At 45.8% G+C, this 19,755-nt stretch overlaps 1 protein-coding gene across 1 annotated transcript in view; it reads right to left on the bottom strand.

Moving 5' to 3' along the window:
* LOC133111662 (synaptotagmin-9-like) overlaps nucleotides 1-19,062 on the bottom strand; it is a 56,402-nt gene extending 37,340 nt beyond the window's left edge. The window contains exon 1 of the mRNA XM_061222184.1: nucleotides 18,529-19,062. Coding sequence (XP_061078168.1) covers nucleotides 18,529-18,676 — 148 coding nt within the window. The 5' untranslated portion in view covers nucleotides 18,677-19,062. The remainder of the gene's footprint in view (nucleotides 1-18,528) is intronic.
* Between the last annotated feature and the right edge of the window lie 693 nt (nucleotides 19,063-19,755).

Genomic DNA, 19,755 nt, shown 5'->3' with positions numbered 1-19,755 from the left:
TATTATGAACAGAATTGTCACATTTCATGCTTGTTACGTTCATGTTTAGTTATTGTCTTAGGTATTTTACTGTCATGTCACGTATTATGTTAGTCTAGTCTCGCCACGTTTTTATGTTTTATTTCTAGTTACGTTTCATTTTCATGTCATGTTACGTTTCATGTTTAGTTCTTGCTACAATATATTTTTTAGTCTTGTCATGTCACGTTATATAGTTTATTCATGTCACAGTTTTGCAAACTTGTTATGTCACGAGTTATGTTTGTTTCATGTTATGTTGTTCCGCTTATTGATTAGCATACACTTTTTTGTGTCTTTCCGCAAACCTTGCATTCATGCTTTCTCTCTCTCCCTTGCTGTCACTCACACTTCCCTAATTGTTTCATTTTCCCTTGTCTTCTTACTAATCTACTAACTTTAGATCAGGATTGGGTAATACTAACATTCTAACCATGTGTTCATGTCTACCTTACGTTTCTTGTGCATGTCATTTACTAATTTACTAACGCTAGGGCAGGGTAGATTTATTACTAACGATGACTATTTATCTTGTTAACTTGTCAATCCTCCACACCTGATTTCAATTTGCATGCTGCTCTCAAGCTAATTGTCTGCACCTGTCTACACCTGCATATAAGCTCAGTTTCATGTCATGTCTTGGCAAAATTGTTGCCTCCTGTTTTTCAGTGCACTTTTGAGCGAGTTTCCAAGCCATTGTCTACCTGGTTTGATCCAAGCCTGTTTATTGACCATCGTTATTGACTTCTGTTTTGTTGACCATTGCCACAGAAGTGCATTTTTTTCCACTCGGCGTGTGTAGCTGTTGAAGACCGTCAAGAGAACTAAAGTATTGTTTCTGTTTTTTGCATGTGAGCATTAGATATTAAGGAAATCTTGTGAGTTGTGCTCCAGCTGTGCTAGATTTTATTAGTCAAATTGCCATGTTAGTTAGACCCGGTGTGTGATAATAGTTAGTGAATCTAGTGCGTTTAGGTGATCAGAATCAGTTAGATACTTTGGACGCTGCAATTGTTTGGCTAATTATTAGATTGCTAGATTCCATTTGGTAATTAGCAGGTTATATTGGTGTGTCATTTGGCATGGTATGGTGTGTCAGTACCCCATTAGTCTGCTCTGTCCCCTACAGAAGCCGCTTCCAGCGATGTGGCCCTCCATGGTGACAGAACCCCACCAACCTCTGCTACCCCTCACTGACCCCCCTGACAACTTCACAGTTGCCGGGGGGCTATGGAACTGCCAATCTGCCACACGGAAGGCTGACTTCATTACTGGCTACGCCTCCCTCCTGTTCCTACAGTTCCTTGCCCTCACTGAGACCTGGATTACACCAGAGAACACCGCCACCCCCGCTGCCCTCTCATCCTCCTTCTCACACACCCCCCGGCCATCCGGGCGTGGAGGTGGCATTGGCTTGCTGATCTCCCCTTCCTGGAAATTCTGTCTCCCCTCGTTGACCTATCCCTATCCACCTTTGAATGCCACGCTGTCTCAATTACTCTATATTGTCGTTGTTTATCGTCCTCCAGGTGCCCTGGGAAGTTTCCTTGATGAGCTTCACACTCTACTCAGCTTGTTCCCTGAGGATGGCACCCCACTGATCCTCCTGGGAGATTTCAACATCCACCTGGAAACCTCCCAGTCTGCTGCCTTCCTACCACTACTCCACTCCTTTGACCTCTCCCTGCAGCACCCCCCCACAACCCACAAGGCTGGAAACCTTCTAGACATGATCTTTTTGAGGAACTGCTCCTCTTCTAACCCCACTGTTACCCCTTTACACATGTCCGATCACCACTTCATTTCCGCCTCTGTCCCCCTCTCACCCCCACTGTTTCAGTCTGCTGTAACCTCCGCTCTCTGTCACCCTCCTCACTTGCCCCCAGAGTCACCGCTTCTCTCCCTCCTCTTGAATCCTTCTCCAAACTACCCACTGATTCCGCATCTTCCGCCCTGCTTTCCTCTATCTTCCACCCTTGACTCTCTCTGTCCTCTTGTCTCCAGGCCTGCTTGATCCTCCCCTCCCAGTCGATGGGTTTCTGACCTTCTACATTCCTCCAGGGTCAGCCTACATGCAGCTAAGAGGAAGTGGAGGACATCAAAAGACCCATCGGACCGGTCTTCTTACCAGTCTCTCCTGGCGGCATTCTCCTCCACTATCACCACTGCCAAAATAAATTACTACCATACAAATTCAGAATTCCACCTCTAACCCTCGTCAACTGTTCTCCATTTTCTCCTCTCTCCTCAGCACACCTCTACCAATATCTTAGTCCTCCCTCACTGCTGATGACTTTGCAGTATTTTTTGACGAAGGTCGCAGATATCCGCAGGACCTTCGCGACCACTCCTTTCTGTGCCTGCCCCCTGTTTCTCCTCTTTCTGTCCCCTTACAGACGCTGATGTCTCACCTCCTGCTCTCCCACTGCCCTACTACTTGTGCCCTGGACCCCATCCCCTCAAACCTTCTTCAGGCAATCATGCCTGACATCCTCCCGTTTGTCACCTCCCTTGTTAACTCCTCTCTGTCCTCTGGCTGTTTTCCCTCATTCAAGAAGGCCTACATCACCCCACTCCTTACCCCTCCTGCATTCAAAACTACCATCTCTCCTTCCTTTTCTATCCAAATCCATTGAACGAGCTGCCTCCAACCAGCTCTCTTCCTTCCTCTCACAGAATCACCTGCTGGACCCCCACCAGTCCGGCTTCAGGCCTGGCCACTCAACGGAGACCGCACTCCTCTCCATCAATGAGTCCCTTCAGGCTGCACAAGCAGCCTCCCTCTCCTCTGTCCTAATCCTTCTTGACCTCTCTGCAGCCTTCGACACGGTCAACCACTCCATCCTCCTATCCTCCCTGATATCTACAGGGATCTGTGGCACAGCCTTAGACTGGATTAAATCCTATCTCTCTGGCTGGTCCTCCCAGGTGATGTAGACTGGAAGAGTGTCAACCCCTCGTCCCCTTGTTACAGTCCCCTCTTCTTCTCCATTTACACAAGATCCCTTGGCCCTGTTAGCTCTGCTCATGGCATCTCATATCATTGTTATGCCGATGACACCCAACTCTTTCTCTCCTTCCCCCCATCAGACACACAGGTCTCTTCCCGTATCTCTACCTGCCTGAGAGACATCCAGAGCTGGATGGGCAACCACCATCTAAAGCTCAACCCAGGTAAGACGGAGGTAATCTTCATCCCTGCTCTAACCTCTCCCTTCTCTGATTTTTTTCCATCTCACTAGGGGATACCACAGTACAAGAAACCTTGGAGTGGTGATGGACAACAGGCTGTCCTTCTCCGAGAACATCGCTACGGTGACCCGGGCATGCAGGTTCTTCCTGTACAACATCCAGAGAATCCGACCCTTTCTCACCACCTACTCTATTCAGCTCCTTGTCCAAGCAATGGTCCTGTCCCGCCTGGACTATTACAATTCTCTGCTGGCTGGCCTTTGAGCATCTGCCATCCGACCCCTACAACTAATCCAGAATGCTGCAACTCGTCTGGTATTCAATGTTCCCAGACATTCACATGTCAAATTTGAAACTTTGGTGCTCGCGTACCAGGCAGTTAAGGGATCAGCCGCTGTATATATTCAATCGCTTATCAAGACCTATACACCAACAAGACCCCCTCCGTTCTGCCACTTCGTGCTGTCTGGCGTCTCCCCCTCGCCACACCTGCACTTCTCGCTCACGACTGCTGTCTGTCCTGGTCCCACGGTGGTGGAATGACCTCCCTGTGGATGTCAGAACGGCAGAGTCTCTGACCTCTTTCAAGCGCAGACTGAAGACTCATCTCTTCAGGCTACACCTTTCCCTCCCTAACTCACCACCATGATCAGCCTTATATGCCATAGACTATAATGGCACTTACATAGTTATATAGATATTGTTGTGTTTTGTATTAGATATTGTATTGTTGTACTCGGGGTATTCTAGCTGCTAACTGTGGTATTGGAAGTTGATGTATTCTTCAAGGGTTCCGATTTGTATCTGTATGGTTACACTAGGACTCGGAACCGTACTGTCCTCTCAGTGTCATGGTGGGAGGTAATGACCCAGTGTGACCACCAGAGGGCTGGGGCTCATTGTTTTCACCTGAGCTTCATTAGCGTCAGGGGAATTCTCCCACGGAGGAGTATTTAAGGCCGGTACTGACAGTCTTTCAACGCTTTTGTGTTCAACTGTTCGCTCCTGCGCAAAGCCGGTAAAAGCACACGTTAGACTCTGTTCGCTTACGAGTCAGGTACTGTGCTGGGGTGTAATTCCAATTTGTTGAAAAGATTAAAAAAGGTAAGGAAGGCGTTCAGCTGGCTAGTGCTGCGATTCGCTGACGCCTTCCTCAAGGGTCTTAGTTTTCTTTTTATTTTGGGCTCGTGTGAGCCGGTGGTAGAGGGACGTTGTCCCCGGTAATGTATTTTGGTTTGGGTTTTTTTCCTGAGCTGTGTCTCAAGGGTTTTATTTTTCGTACCTAGTATTTTTGCGCTAGGTTGTATTTTCTTTTTATTCTCTGTCTGCAACCATGCAAGTTTCTCTTTTTACTTTAGGCGTTTTTACTTTAGTTGTTCCAGTATGCATCCGTTCAGGCTGGATGAAGGTCTGCTATTAATCGAATCAAGCCATCAAATTATAATGTTGAAAAATGTCAGCAGGTTCTCTGGACTTATGAGTCAAAATTTGGAATATTTGGCTTTAGCAGAAGGCAGTTTGTTTGCTGAAGGGCTGGAGAGCGGCACAAGAATGAGTGTCTGCAGGCCATAGTGAAGCACGGTGGAGGTTCCCTGCAAGTTTGGGGCTGCATTTCTGCAAATGGAGTTGGCAGAATTAATGGTCTCCTCAATGCTGAGAAGTACAGGCAGATACTTATCCATCATGCAATACCATAGTGGGCATCTGATTGGCCCCAAATTTATTCTGCAGCAGGACAATGGCCCCAAACACACAGCCAATGTCATTAAGAATGACATTCCTTCAGCTTAAAGAAGAACAAGGAGTCCTGGAAGTGATGGTATGGTCCCCACAGAGCCGTGGTCTCCACATCATCCACATACCAAGAAGGATTGATGCTGTTTGAAGGCAAAGGGTGGTCAGACAAAATATTGATTTGATTTAGATTTTTCTTCTGTTCATGCATTTTGTTAAATGATAAAAATAAACTATTAATATTTCTATTTGAAAGCATTCTTATTTTACAGCAATTTTTCATACCTGCCTAAAACCTTTGTATGTGTATATATATATATATATATATATATATATATATATATATATATATATATATATATATTATATATATATAGTAACTAAAGGAACTATTTAAATGTAAGAAAGGGGAGGCTGCACAGGGGCTTTAATGGATTGGAATTTTGTTAAAGATGGCGGACCTCAATGGATTCCATGGTCAGGCAAGGAACAAGAAGACAGGGAAGGATATAATAAGTGATTGGAATGTGTCCAATGATCTGGGGTGGGCCTCTTTGAGATGCTATTCATCATCTCCATTGACCACAACACATATGCCTGCAGCTGCTAGGGGTGGAAAAAGTACCCAGGAAGCACACTTAAGTTAAAGAAGGCTATGGTACTGTGTAAAATATCTCACTCAATTAAAAGTCAGAGTACCTAGCTCGAGTGAAAGTAAAAATATATATTTCTAAAGGTACTTAAGTATTAAAAAGTAAAAAGTTAACTTTTTAATTGCTAGAGATTAAGGGACAGGGGACACATTTTTTTGCATTGAAATTAGTTTAATGTTATTCTAGATTACATCAGTTAAACATAAGTTTAAGAGTTTCTACTCTTTACCGTGCACAACAATTCCTGATAATTGTTAGAATTGGACTGGAATGTAATGCTGCAGATAACTTGTTAAAATATTCAAAGTTTTAACTCCCAGGTCTGGACTGCATCAAAAAAATAGTAGCATTTAAACATACTAATGCACAATGAATCAAATTACTTCAGCAAGATGATATTATTAACAGGCTAAGATTAACATTAAGCTACCTAGCTAGCTATGGTACTTCTTCACCAGCAGCAGTGAAGAAATGACTGGTGTCTAATCGGGCATTGCACAATGAGTAATCAGAATGGGTTCATTAACCATTGATATGGGTTTGATTGGCTGTTTTAAATAAAAACAGGGATTGATATTTTGCCCAGAGAAAAAAGTTTGTATTTGGATCTGTGAAATTTGTAACGAGTACTTTAAAGGTGTAAAATAAAAATGTAAGGAAATGTAATTGAGTGAAAGTAAGCATTAAGTATATAAACGTATAAACAAATCCCCAAAAATAGTACTTAAATTTTCCACCCTTGACAGCTGCCTGCATCTCCTTGCCTTAATCAGGTCTGCAAGTACAATATCCATTTCTGCTTGTCATGCAAACTTCTGGTCTTAATTGCTTAATCAAACCCGACATTTAAACCATTTGACCTTTTAGCTACATTTCATCAGAAATGCATGAAGGACAGCTAAAGACTGTTCTTGTGTCCCCAAACATTCTACAGTGATCTATTCTACGAGTGCACCGGTGTCAGTGTGTACAGCTAGTTACCGCATTCTGCCGGAGTAAACGGTAGAAACAAAACCTGCCTGTGTACCCACCGGCTCTCCAGGACTAGAATTTCCCACCCCTGCTGGATTCCATAGACAACCTGTCTGTTTGGGCATGTCGTAATTGCACATCATAAACATTGCTTAATACATTTACAAAGCCCGCTTCCTGTTCTACTGTAGATGCATCCCTTGGGAGAGAAGTTACCTCCGTACCGACTGACTGCATATGAACCAACTGCTGCATCTGCCTGCCTCCTACCACAAGCAAGCATAGCACTCGAAAGCAACTCCAATGAGCAAAACTATGGTATTTCTGGGATCAGAGATCTGAAAATATGAACTGCATATACCACACGAGGCCCATTGCATGGTTATTTTAGCAATACCTTTCTGCTCTATATCGTTCTACAATCAGCGTTAAATGAGTGGTTCTAATATGTATATATTCTGTTATGTTTTATTGACGAAAGATGACAGGGAGGCCAATGCAAGCTGACGAATGCAATGGTCCAGAATCGATGTAGCTGCCCTTTCAGTATGCTTGGCCATGCAGGATGACTAAACTGTGGAGTATGAAAGGACTCACAATCGTTGGCGGCTGATTGAGGGACGGAGTGCCTGTGTGTTTGTACATGCGGTTTTCGCGCTGCGGCTGTGAACACAGTCGTTCTTCATCAAAGACATCAGCTTTGCTCCCATTTTCTTTTATTGTGCACATCCAACTGAATCAGTGTGAAGTGGATGAAAAAGAGGCGATAATCATTTGAAGATGGGGGCCTCTGGAAGAGTGCTGGGCATACAGAACAGGCGCTGAATCAGGGCTTTTATGGTACAGCCAATCCAGTGCTCCGTAATTATTTGTAAAGAACAGAGAATGAATCTGAACTCCCCTCTCCACCGACAGGCGATTCTGATAATTCCGTGATTCCAGCGATATTCTCAGAAGCAATCAGTGGCACGCAGTGAGAATACTATATTGTCCTGAATGCTGTTTCCCAAGAAGAATGGACTACGCATTCAAAGAAATGGAGTATGCATTTATTGCATTCATTATTATTTTTTGTTGTTGCTTTAATATTCCATCTGTGTGTTTTTACCCCAGTTTTAAATTGTGAATATAGACCATTGCATTCACCTCCAGTCCCTAGAACACACAAACATGTCTGTTGTCTGTAGAGAGATAATAAGCATGTCTGTGGTCTGTAGTCTGTATGTGTGTGTGTGTGTGTGTGTGTGTGTGTGTGTGTGTGTGTGTGTGTTTGTGCATGTGCCACACACATGCGGCCACACACACATTATTTTCAGGCGTACACTCACCGAGCACTTTATTAGGAACATTTTTACTTTATTACACTTTATTACTTTATCTGCATGTTTGTATGCATTGCACTGCTGCCACATAATTGGCTGATTAGATAATTATGGGGGAGGTTAATGTTCACATCAACCATCAGAATTGGGAAGAAATATGATCTAAGTGACCGTGGAATGATTGTCCTTAACACACAACACATCTATGTGGATAGGCTACAGCTGATAGGCTACAGCTGTCTAAAACATAAGTCTAATAAATACCCAATAAAAGAGCTCACTGATTGTACATATGTATAAACAGGTTTACCTATGCATTGACAGGACAGAGAGACTTAATTCCTGCAAATTTCATATTAATAGCGATTTTGACTGTTTAGTAAATTGTAGATATCGCAACCTTATAGTGACTCTTCTACACCAGAAAATAGTATATCATGCTGGATCATGATCAGCTCATACCCAGCTAGACTAGCTTATGACCAGCTTGACCAGTTCAATTTTCAAGCTGGTCAAGCTGGCATAGCTGGATTTCACAGCAGGGTACTGTTCACATAATAGTTGTTAGAGAGGAGTAGCCTAGGTGCAGCTACCTTACGACTGTGTAAGCAAGCAGATTAATAATTAAGTTGAGTCCATAAGGCATAATTTAGGCTGGCATACTGAGAATAAATCAAGCCATCTCCATGGAAGTGACAGCACCTGCTGCTAGCAGCCCTGCACTTAATATTCGAATGCTTACTTCCAGAAAGCATGCGTGTGTTTATATGTGTGTGAGATATAACTGAACGGTGAAGACAGCCCTTTTTATATCCTGAATACATCGAGGGAAGCTCAGAGATCACTGCATCCCTTCTAGCAATTTGCTTGATATGAATGCGAGGTCATGCCTCAGTCAAAGGTCTCCCAGGCTCTCCACCGTGGTGTAGCCACGGAACAATTTGCCTTCAAAGTATAGCAGACTCTAATAGAAGCAGTCTAATTGAATTGAAATTGGGATGGGGGGGTGGTTTAATTAATGTATAGCTCACAAACCTTTTTTAAATAAACTGTGACAAGCTTAATTACCATGAGCTAAATTACTTTACCATCTGTGCAGGTACCGCTGCGCTCTCTGTCTCTCTTGATGCTAAATCCGGTGTTTCCTTACTGAATAAAACTACTCAGGTGAACTCCGGTGAGCATACAGTTCAGCCACAGTTGTGCAAACAAACGCAACCTTTAACAAAGCCACTGGGGTAAAAACGCTGTAATTACATGTTGCAAGTAAATCACTGGGTTAGTGTTTTTTTTTCTTTACTGGTTATGGTGGTGTACGGTGCTGGTGTCATGCAAGATGGAATGAAGCAATGAAGCAATGAAAAGGCGCTGGACATGGGGTCATGTGTTTTGATATAAAGCAAATGGGACTGCCAGCCTTTGTGGGCTTTTGGCATTTAAAGCAGATGCACAGACAGGCAGACAGACAGACACACCCTTGGTCATCTGCTTCACACAGATGACAGACATTCAGCAGACCGCACCATGGGGGCCCTGTGAAATCCATCTTACCCATTTCAGTTTTACACTTTTCTTTGCTCTGTAAGAGTGTCCTGATGTCCATGTTCGTGGTTTAGGAGAAAGATGATGTGTATTTTTTAAAACGGTCTGACATTTCTGCTGTAACCTGGTCACTCGGTCTTCCACCATTCTACAGTCAGAATTAATTAGACTTGAGACTGTCTAATGCCTAAGATTAGAAACACCTACAGTCTTCTGCATTTTTTTCAGATTTCAATGCTATTTCAATGTAATTTTTTGTGTGAGGTAAGTCTGCAATGGGGTTTGAAATGCGGCCCTAGCTAGCCAATCCTCACACTGAGAAACAGGATTAGACGAATGGAACAGGATGAGACGAATGTGATAAAAACTACAGTATAGACCAAGGAGCTGGGCTACGGGTTAGAGTACAGTAATCATATTGCTTCTCAAGGCGGCCCCAAGTAAGACGCAGGAGTATGCTAGATGTGTAGCCTAATTTATATATAATTTAATCTGATGACACCTGTCAATCAGCAATTCCAACACTTTATCTCAATGTCACACACCTCTAGAATTGTACTGAATTGTTTCATTACCATTACCGCAGAACCATCCTGGAAGTACAAATGCCAAACACCGAGCAAACCCTTCATTTTTTGTTGAGCAACACATGTCAAAATCATGCAACAAGTAGGAACGGGGCTCAAATCTGATTAAGATGGAAAAACACCTCCGCTCTCCAGAGGGTGAAAGCAGCAGGCCACTGTAAGATGCTTTTAGCCAGGCCCTTGAGGGAAAAGCAGGAGCTGGAAAAACAACATGGCCGCCTCACGCGCACAGTGCTCATGTAACGGATCTTTAAAGCGTCTCAGTCACGGTTACTACGCGGACGTGTGGGTCGCCACAGGATCTCATAGGTTACCCCAGTCACGTGTGGATTACCCAAGTGGCACGAAGGTTACCCTGGTGACTTGTACTATAGGTTACCTTGATGACTCGGCAGCCTTTAAGAGACAGTAAACATTGATATGTGGATGGGCATGTGGGTTTCAGTGCCATGGGAGGGCTTGTTGTATCCTTTGAGCAAGGCACTTTTTCTGAATCACTTGAGTAAATGACATACACAAACAAACTGAATAATAATAATTGTGTATGCATACACAATGGTAGTTCAGTCAGGTTGGTGTATTTGTGTGTGTATGTGTGCATGTGCGTATTTGTGTGTGGGTGTGTGCATGTGCGTATTTGTGTGCATGTGTGTATTTGTGTGTATGTGTCCATGTGTATATTTGTGTGTGTATGTGTGCATGTGCGTATTAGTGTGTGTGTGTGTGTGTGTGTGTGTGTGCATTTGCGTATTAGTGTGTGTGCGCATGTGTGTATTTGTGTGTATGTGTGCATGTGCGTATTTGTGTGTGTGTGTATTTGTGTGTGTATGTGTGCATGTGCATATTTGTGTGTGTGTGCATGTGTGTGTGTGTGTGCATGTGTGTATTTGTTTGTGTGTGTGTGTGTGTGTGTGTATGCATGCTGTCCCTGCGTGGGGAGTGACAGAGGAACATTTTACACAGTCTTGTAACACTCATGCCTCTGAGCATATGAGAGGGTGTGTCTGCTGCCATCGCTCCCTCAGACCGGCTGGATTAACGGCTCCCTGGTGGAGGCAGATTAACCGCTGCATCGCTCCCTCAGACTGGCTGGATTAACGGCTCTCTGGTGAGGCAGATTAGCTGCTGCATCGCTCCCTCAGACCGGCTGGATTAACGGCTCTCTGGTGAGGCAGATTAGCTGCTGCATCGCTCCCTCAGACCGGCTGGATTAGCGGCTCCCTGGTGGAGGCAGATTAGCCGCTGCATCGCTCCCTCAGACCGGCTGGATTAACGGCTCCCTGGTGGAGGCAGATTAGCCGCTGCATCGCTCCCTCAGACCGGCTGGATTAGCGGCTCCCTGGTGGAGGCAGATTAACCGCTGCATCGCTCCCTCAGACCGGCTGGATTAACGGCTCCCTGGTGGAGGCAGATTAACCGCTGCATCGCTCCCTCAGACCGGCTGGATTAACTGCTCCCTGGTGAGGCAGATTAGCCGCTGCAGTGACTGCATGTGACACAGCCACGACTGGGACCCAGAGAGCGAAAACACAGGCCAGCAACGAGCAGCGTGAACAGGCCAGGTGGAGGGAGTGAGTAACACAGCAATCTGCTTCTAAACATCCATGCTGTACCCATTTACTGGGCTGTCAATCATAAATAGCCATTACTGAACAGACCTCTGCATCAGAGCTACAGCTCTCCTCTTTGTGAATGACACAGTTTTCATCAAAAGCAAACGTAACCTTTTGAAAAGCTGTTTTTTTTTCAGTGTTCTAGAACTGCTTTGCTATCTACCAGCAGTGACCGTTACCTCAGTGTTAGAATGTTCTGTTAGAACCCTGTGAAGCGCATAACATAAATAATATTACATTACATTAATGGCATTTGGCAGACGCTCTTATCCAGAGTGACGTACAGTTGATTAGACTAAGCAGGAGACAATCCTTCCCTGGAGCAATGCAGGGTTAAGGGCCTTGCTCAAGGGCCCAACGGCTGTGCGGATCTTATTATGGCTACACCGGGATTTAAATCACCGACCTTGCGGGTCCCAGTCATGTACCTTAACCACTACGCTACAATCCATCAAAGCAAGAACCATTAAATATATTACTGTATTAAAAATACATTAATAAGTATTCAGGATAACGAGCACAGGAATCCAGGAATTATATTTTACTGTGGTCCTTGTGTCAGGCAAGGAATAGCTTCTTGAAATTCATTATTTCAAAGCTTTGGGGACTTGGAGTCAGGCAATGTAACACCTACAAAATCTGGTGATGCTGCTGAACAAAAATAAATGCGTTATTTTTTCGCTCCGATAGAAGCTGTGCTCGGGAAACCGATGGCTGCACCTGCCGGATCAGAACTCTGTCCTGTGGTGAGCGGGGAACTTTGCACGCAAGGAACACAGCCTAAGGACCCCCTACAGGAACTCAGCCTCATTGAAGGACCCCCTACAGGAACTCAGCCTCATTGAATGACCCTCTACAGGAAATCAGCCTCATTGAAGGACCCCCTACAGGAAATCAGCCTCATTGAAGGACCCCCTACAGGAAATCAGCCTCATTGAAGGACCCCCTACAGGAACACAGCCTCATTGAAAGACCCCCTACAGGAACACAGCCTCATTAATGGACCCCCTACAGGAACACAGCCTCATTGAAGGACTCCCTACAGGTAAACAGGCTCATTGAAGGACCCCCTACAGGAACACAGCCTCATTACAGGACACCCTGAAGAAATATAGGCCCATTGAAGGACCCTCTACGACACAGGTGTCAAACTCCAGTCCTGGAGAGTCGCAGTGTCTGCTGGTTTTTGGGATGTTCTCGCCCGTGGTTCATTCAAGTCATTGATTGGCTAAAGAATCCACACACCTTGTTATCAAGGCCTTCATTGACAGCTGATTGGAAGGAAACCCCAAAAACCTGCAGACACTGTGGCCCCCTGGGAATTCAGTTTCACAGCCCTGCCCTCCCGGAACCTGGCCCATCACAGGAACTCATAGCAGGACGTGAAATCTGGCCTGTGTGGTGTGTGGGGGAAGGGGAAAATCTCTCATCAGACTGATTACGCTGGCCATACGACTAAACCCTGGGTGCAGCCCCATAGGGTCATATGACTAAACCCTGGGTGCACCGGCGTTGAGTCAGAAGTCAACGTATGCACCCCCTACTTCTCCGGGTGAGGGAAAGCTGTGAATATCTTTACTGACTCCCCTTTCAATCATCTTCCAGCACAGAGGTGGAGACAGAGGGAGCGAGAGAAAGAGAGAGAGAGAGAGAGGGAGCGAGAGAAAGAGAGAGAGTGAGAGAGAGAGGGAGAGAGAGGGAGTGAGAGAGAGAGGGCGAGAGGGAGAGAGAGAAGGAGAGAGTGAGAGAGAGAGAGGGAGAGAGTGAGAGATGGAGAGAGAAAGAGGGGGAGAGGGAGAGAGAGAGAGTGAGAGGGAGCGAGAGAGAGAGTGAGAGAGAGAGGGGGAGAGGGAGAGGGAGAGAGTGAAAGAGAGCAAGAGGGAGCGAGAGAGATAGAGAGGGAGAGAGGGAGAGAGAGCGACAGAGAGAGAGAGAGAGAGAGTGAGGGAGAGAGGGAGAGAGAGTGAGGGAGAGAGGGAGGGAGAGTGAGGGAGAGAGGGAGAGAGAGTGAGAGTGAGAGGGAGCGAGAGAGAGAGTGAGAGAGAGAGAGAGTGAGGGAGAGAGGGAGAGAGAGTGAGATGGAGAGAGGAGGAGAGGGAGAGGGAGAGAGTGAGAGAGAGCAAGAGGGAGCGAGAGAGATAGTGAGGGAGAGAGTGAGAGCGAGAGGGAGCGAGAGAGAGAGTGAGGGAGAGAGGGAGAGAGAGTGAGAGAGGGGAAGGGGTCTCTGGGCACAGAGCTGTTGGTCGTGCGCCGGCCCTCTTTCAGGCCTGGTCCGTGGAGCCCTTCTGCTGTGCGCCTGGAGCCGGTGACCTAAATGCCCCGCTTCCCGTCAGCGGAAAAATTACTTTGGTCCCAAAGGTCGAGGGAGGGGGGGGGGAGGCGGGAGGAGGAGGGGGGGGGAGGGTGGGAGGAGGCTGGAGGAGGAGGGGAGTGAGGGAGGGTGGGGGGAGGAGGGGCCGGTCTCACACTGCACATCTGAAACGAGGCTGCGCGGTGCGTCAGATCTCAGCTGTTTGCCGTTAAACCCGCGCTGGGCTGTTTATTTTTATATACAGGAAGAACGGGCCGGCGGGGACTCAACTGTCGATGAAAACAATCTGTTATATAATTGAACATATAACTAAATGAAGACAACTATGCTTAGACATAACCTGACAGGCTAATGCTCACAATATTGCTAATTGCAATGTTTCGTGTTTGTGTGATTGTGCGCATTATTGTGTGTGTGTGTGTGTGTGTGTGGATTTTTGTGTATGTCTTTGCCTGTGCACTTGTGTGTGTGTGTGCGTGTGTGTGTGTGTGTGTGTGTGTGTTTGCCTGTGTGTGTCTGTTTGAATGGATGTGTGTGGGTCATAGGCAAATGTAATTGACACAGTAATATGTGTAGACGCTGCAGCAGTGTGAGTAGTGGAGCTCTCCATGTTTTCATGCTTCATAGCCTCTAGCAGGATCTGGCTTAGACTCAGGAAACACGAGCACTTAGAGCCGCAATGGAGACTTCTGGGAAATTTCTCTCCGCTCTCTCTTTAACTCTCCAATCTCCCTGCCCTCTCTTTTATCTCATGTTTCTTTCCACTCATCCTTTCTCGCATACACCTACCTCTCTCTCTCTCTCTCTCCCTCTCCCTCTCTCATTCTCTCACCTCTTACTCCCCCCTGTTTCTCTTCTGACACTGATCCCCGGTACTCATCAGTGAAAGCTGGGGGATCAGACCCCATTTCAGGCGCTCACGGGGTCTGAATTTAAAAGCACACCAACGTCTGCCTTTGAGGTTTCCGGGGGAAAACACGTGCGGCTCGCGCTAAATAATTCAGCGATAAACACTCTGAAATAGAAATGGGACGCGTGTGAGCATGTAATGTTTCTAATTCATACAGAAACTCCTCCGGGTGCAGCCAGGCTTTTTTTTTTTTTAACAAAAAATGAAACCCAAGCACGCGGGCCGCTCAGAGCGATTTATTAATGCGCGCGGCTGTGTCCTCGCTCCGGGGAGAGCGCCGTTTAACCCCCGTGCCCAATAACGGGAGCTGCTTTTATTGGCCGGAGAAACGTGTCAATAAAGCGCTGCCCCCTCCCCGGGGACTCATTAACGTGAGAAACACAAAGCCCTCCCGCCGGCAGACGGGGAGGTGTGTGTGTGTGGTGTGTGTCTGACCGTTTGTGTTTTTATAGAGACGGCTCGTCCAGGGAGAGGGCAGGTCTCAGCCGTGGGTCTTTATTAATGCACGGATTAAGGCTGCCCGGGATATGCCTGAGAATAATGGTTCAGTAGGACTGTGATGGCCCCCACAATAACCTCCAATATAAAGAGACTCACTCTACAGCTCAGGGTTACTCATACTCTGACAGAGGAACAAAGACAGGGAGGGGGAATATGTGACCCACAGAAGCCTGATTACTGCCTGCATTCTCCATTCTCCAGAGAGTGGGGGCAGTGGGGGTATAATTGGTTGGTAGTTGTTGGTAGTTGTTGTTTCTCAGTTTTCAATAGTGTGTCACTACTTGTAATAACTTATGTTCACTAGGATGTCATTTTTTCCTACTTTTGTTTGACTATGTAAGCTGATTATTGTTCCTACGTAAGTGTAACTTGTTATAGTGCATGTTTTTTTTATATATTCCGTTGTCAGATGAATCAAATCAGCCCATATGTAAGGGAGTGAGTCAGGTGACAATAAATAGCAGAAATAAGCACCAAACCAAATCCAAACAACCTTTGGCTGATTTCACCAATTTACTGATCGACTAACCTGTCAATCTGTTTGAGATTTTCATTTGTGTTAATAATTCATTGTTAATATTTTTAAACATTTGAGTGATTGAGTCTTCCATCGCTTGTTCCTTTCGGGTTATATTTCAGAGGGGGGAAATTAATAGCAGACAGAGCCGCTCTACAATAAATTTCGACTAAATCTTACTTGTCCAATGGCAACCTTACTGGCTTCCACACAACCCCCCCCCCCCACCACCACCACCACCCCCATCCAAAAGATCTGGTAAGATCATAGTGAATGACATCATAACTGCATCCTACTAATCAGAGGGCTGGGAGCTTTTCTGGGGCAGACCCCCTCAGCCTTCGGCTGTCATAAACGAAGCATCAGTATTAGCAGCAGCGCTGAAAATAGCATGCTATGCCTTGGGCTGGGGAGTGTGGGCAGAAGATAAAAGCTACTGGGTCAGCTAAAGGTGAGAGTAGTCTGTTTGCTCAGGTTTCATAAGAATGAAATGCTATAATCACACAAACGCCAAATGGCAGCGTTGTTCCTTCTCAATACTCCAAGCAATATGGTGCTGTGCTGACCACAGGGGACTACTTGGGTAGCATTTAGCCGAATGTAAAACTTTTACATACAATGCAATCAGTTATTGCTTTTACATGAAGCTGAATGTAATGTTGGACATTTAGACCATTGCTCTGAATTGAATTCAATGATATAATTTCCTTGCGAAGTGCTGTCACTTTAACTTTCCTGAACGTTACTATTTTTCCAGCTTCAGTATTTCATGTAAAGAATGTTGCCTAGGATACGACAGCAGCAGAAGTAGAAGGAGCCACCTCTAAATCACGAGCCGGCTTCCCTACCTGCGGCACTACTCTGCCTCCCAGTCGGGAAACGGCACTGCTCTGTCTAGTATGCGAATAGCCAGCCTGTGGTCGGGCCCAGTAAACAAACTGCCCTGTGAACGATGGCCTCCAGCAGGCCTGCGACAGTGAAGCACGGCCCTGTCATAACACTGTATCTGTGGGCTGTGGTCGCTCCTGCTCTGTGTCAAAAGGACATTCTGTGGGTCCAAGCACAAGCTGGGATCTCAAAACTCAAATCCAGGAGGGCTCATTGGCTTTGGTGCTTCATCGCTTAATTTATGCCATTGAGAGAGTCGACACACTTTGTTTCGACAACCTTGGCTGCTAATCAAAAGGAAGTAAAAAATACTTTAACTTAAGTTAAACTTGCAGATGCTGTGGCCCACCAAGACTGGAGTTAAACCTGCAGACACTGCGGCCCTCCAGGACTGGAGTTAAACCTGCAGACACTGTGGCCCTCCAGGACTGGAGTTAAACCGGCCCTCCAGGACTGGAGTTAAACCAGCCCTCCAGGACTGGAGTTAAACCTGCAGATACTGCGGCCCTCCAGGACTGGAGTTAAACCTGCAGGCACTGCAGCTCACCAGGACTGGAGTTAAACCTGCAGACACTGAAGCCCTTCAGGACTGGAGTTAAACCTGCAGACACTGAAGCCCTTCAGGACTGGAGTTAAACCTGCAGGCACTGCAGCCCTCCAGGACTGGAGTTAAACTTGCAGATGCTGTGGCCCTCCAGGACTGGAGTTAAACTTGCAGATACTGTGGCCCTCCAGGACTGGAGTTAAACCTGCAGGCACTGCAGCCCTCCAGGACTGGAGTTAAACCTGCAGGCACTGCGGCCCTCCAGGACTGGAGTTAAACTTGCCCAACTGGAGTTTGAGGCCCCTAGCTTAAAAAAAACTTTGAGTTGTCACAGTAAACTGGTATTCTTACAGGTGTACTCAGTAGTGTATCCTGGCTTTTTAGACCTCCTCATCAATTGTCAAGTGTCTCCGCCGTGTTTGAAAAGCAAGCTCATGAGTGCATAACAATCTTTCAATGGTGTGCGTCAACGGACCTGTAAATAGGTCATATTGTCTTCTGGGAAACTGAGAGGTCTACTGTATCTTTGTAACTTGCATAGGATCATGCATGTTTTATGACATTTCTAATGAGGTTTAATAAATTACCCGAGCTGTCGTAATTGCGCCCCGATTAAGGTCCCGCTGACTTATGGCTGTCTTCGCCGTAATATCTCAGGTGAACCAGACACATTACGGCACATTATGTCGCCCGGGTGCACTGCGTAATTTGGCAAGAGCTTAATCTCATCATAAACGATCTATACATATACATAACTACTCATTTGTTTCCTATAATACGATTCTAAGTTCTTGTTTTTTTATGTAGGAATTGAGAAGCGTGTTTTAGAGTTATTTTCCACCGTTATTTCATATTCTCAAATTACTTTCCCATGTACACCGTGGGCTACTTTGATTTGTAATCCTATTGTGAAAGGGTGGGGTCCCTAGCATATCCCTTCCGCCCTCTTCGACTTTACAGACTTTACAGCTCTCGTGCAGAGGACACGCGCCAGCACCTCCAGAGGGGAGAAAATGCTGATGCTTCTTCGCGAGTTTATTAATTCCAAGTCTTGGAAAGCAAGGAAAGAAAGGAAGGCTTCCTTTTAACCTGGGCGAATGATAAATCATCCCATAATTAATTGATATCGCCAATTTTGTATTCAATGAAAAAGAATGAACATAATCACAATCACAGGCAAGTAAAAAAGTAGGCTAAATAGCCTCATTAAACCCCGGACATTACCTGAGTCCGAATATCTCGGTCTAGCAAGATCTCGAAAGTAATATATGAAATCCAAACAGTTGTCGCTTTGCACTTCGCCCTTAGAGCAGAGATCCGACAAGAGTTCCAGTGCTCTCTGACAAATCTCGTCCTCTCTGTCTCCAGGCATTTCCCACCAGCATCCTTCTGAATGGACGGGCTTTTCGGTAGCTCCACTGCTCTCCGACCGCCGTGTCAGACAACTGCGCCGCCCGGCACACCTGCTCACCACGAAAAGCACTTCATCGCAGAAAAGCCAAAGTGAAGGACCAGAATGCGTTCTTAAATCCTATAGCCCACAACCAAATCTGATTTCGAATTGCCCCTCTCACGCATACAAGTTTTCACGCCGAAGCCGTGGCTCTCAAACGAACAAGTTTTTTAAAATTTGTTTAAAACTCCAGATCGTATTTTCTTCTCTCCAGTTCAAAATAAGGAACACAAAATGTAAACAGTGCCACAGGTTGAATTCACGAAAACGTGCGACCCCGGAATCTCGGTGCGCTGTCCACGAGCCTCCGGTGCTGAACTGCAGCGCTCGCGCCGTGCTTACATGAATGGCGCTGGCTCGTCACTCGCTTTACTTCTCAATGTGAGCGCCCGGGGATTTCTAGTACAAACAATTCATCTCATTATCGAGCCTGCTCCTTCTCCCAGTGTCTCTCTTGGACCCGTAGTTCTGCAAGTGCCGCAGCGCTGGTTTCCAGACATGTACTATTAATGTGCCACGGACATGACCTTTAAAATAAGTTAATTTTCAGTAGGCTAAGGTCGATGACGACATCAACAAACAACATTACAATCGGAGAAAGATCAGATGAAGACATTTGATGTTGAATCTACTGATAAATTAAATGATCTTTTAATGGCTGCGATTTTCTGGTCTGGCAAAATGGCTATATTTATTTATCTAAGGTTGAATACGGGAAATTTGTGTATTAAACAAAACGGTTTTTTAAAGCGGTTGTGTTAATTCGGCTGCAAACCGGGCTTTTCTTTTCGTCAGCAAAATGCTTTTGCTTTCGAATAGGCTACAGTTTAATCGCACCGTTAACTCACCACACGTCTACAGTAGCCCACTCACTTCGATGATTTCGGTGTTAGATTAACTTTATAGCCCGCTCGCTACCGATGCTTATGTTTAAGGTTTGAAGTTAAGCGGTGAATAAAGTTATCGCATTAGGTAGGCCTATGCAGTCGATTGCACCT

Source organism: Conger conger, chromosome 15 (genome assembly GCF_963514075.1).
Source record: "Conger conger chromosome 15, fConCon1.1, whole genome shotgun sequence".
NCBI lineage: Eukaryota > Metazoa > Chordata > Actinopteri > Anguilliformes > Congridae > Conger > Conger conger.
This window is presented reverse-complemented; position numbering and strand designations above follow the sequence as displayed.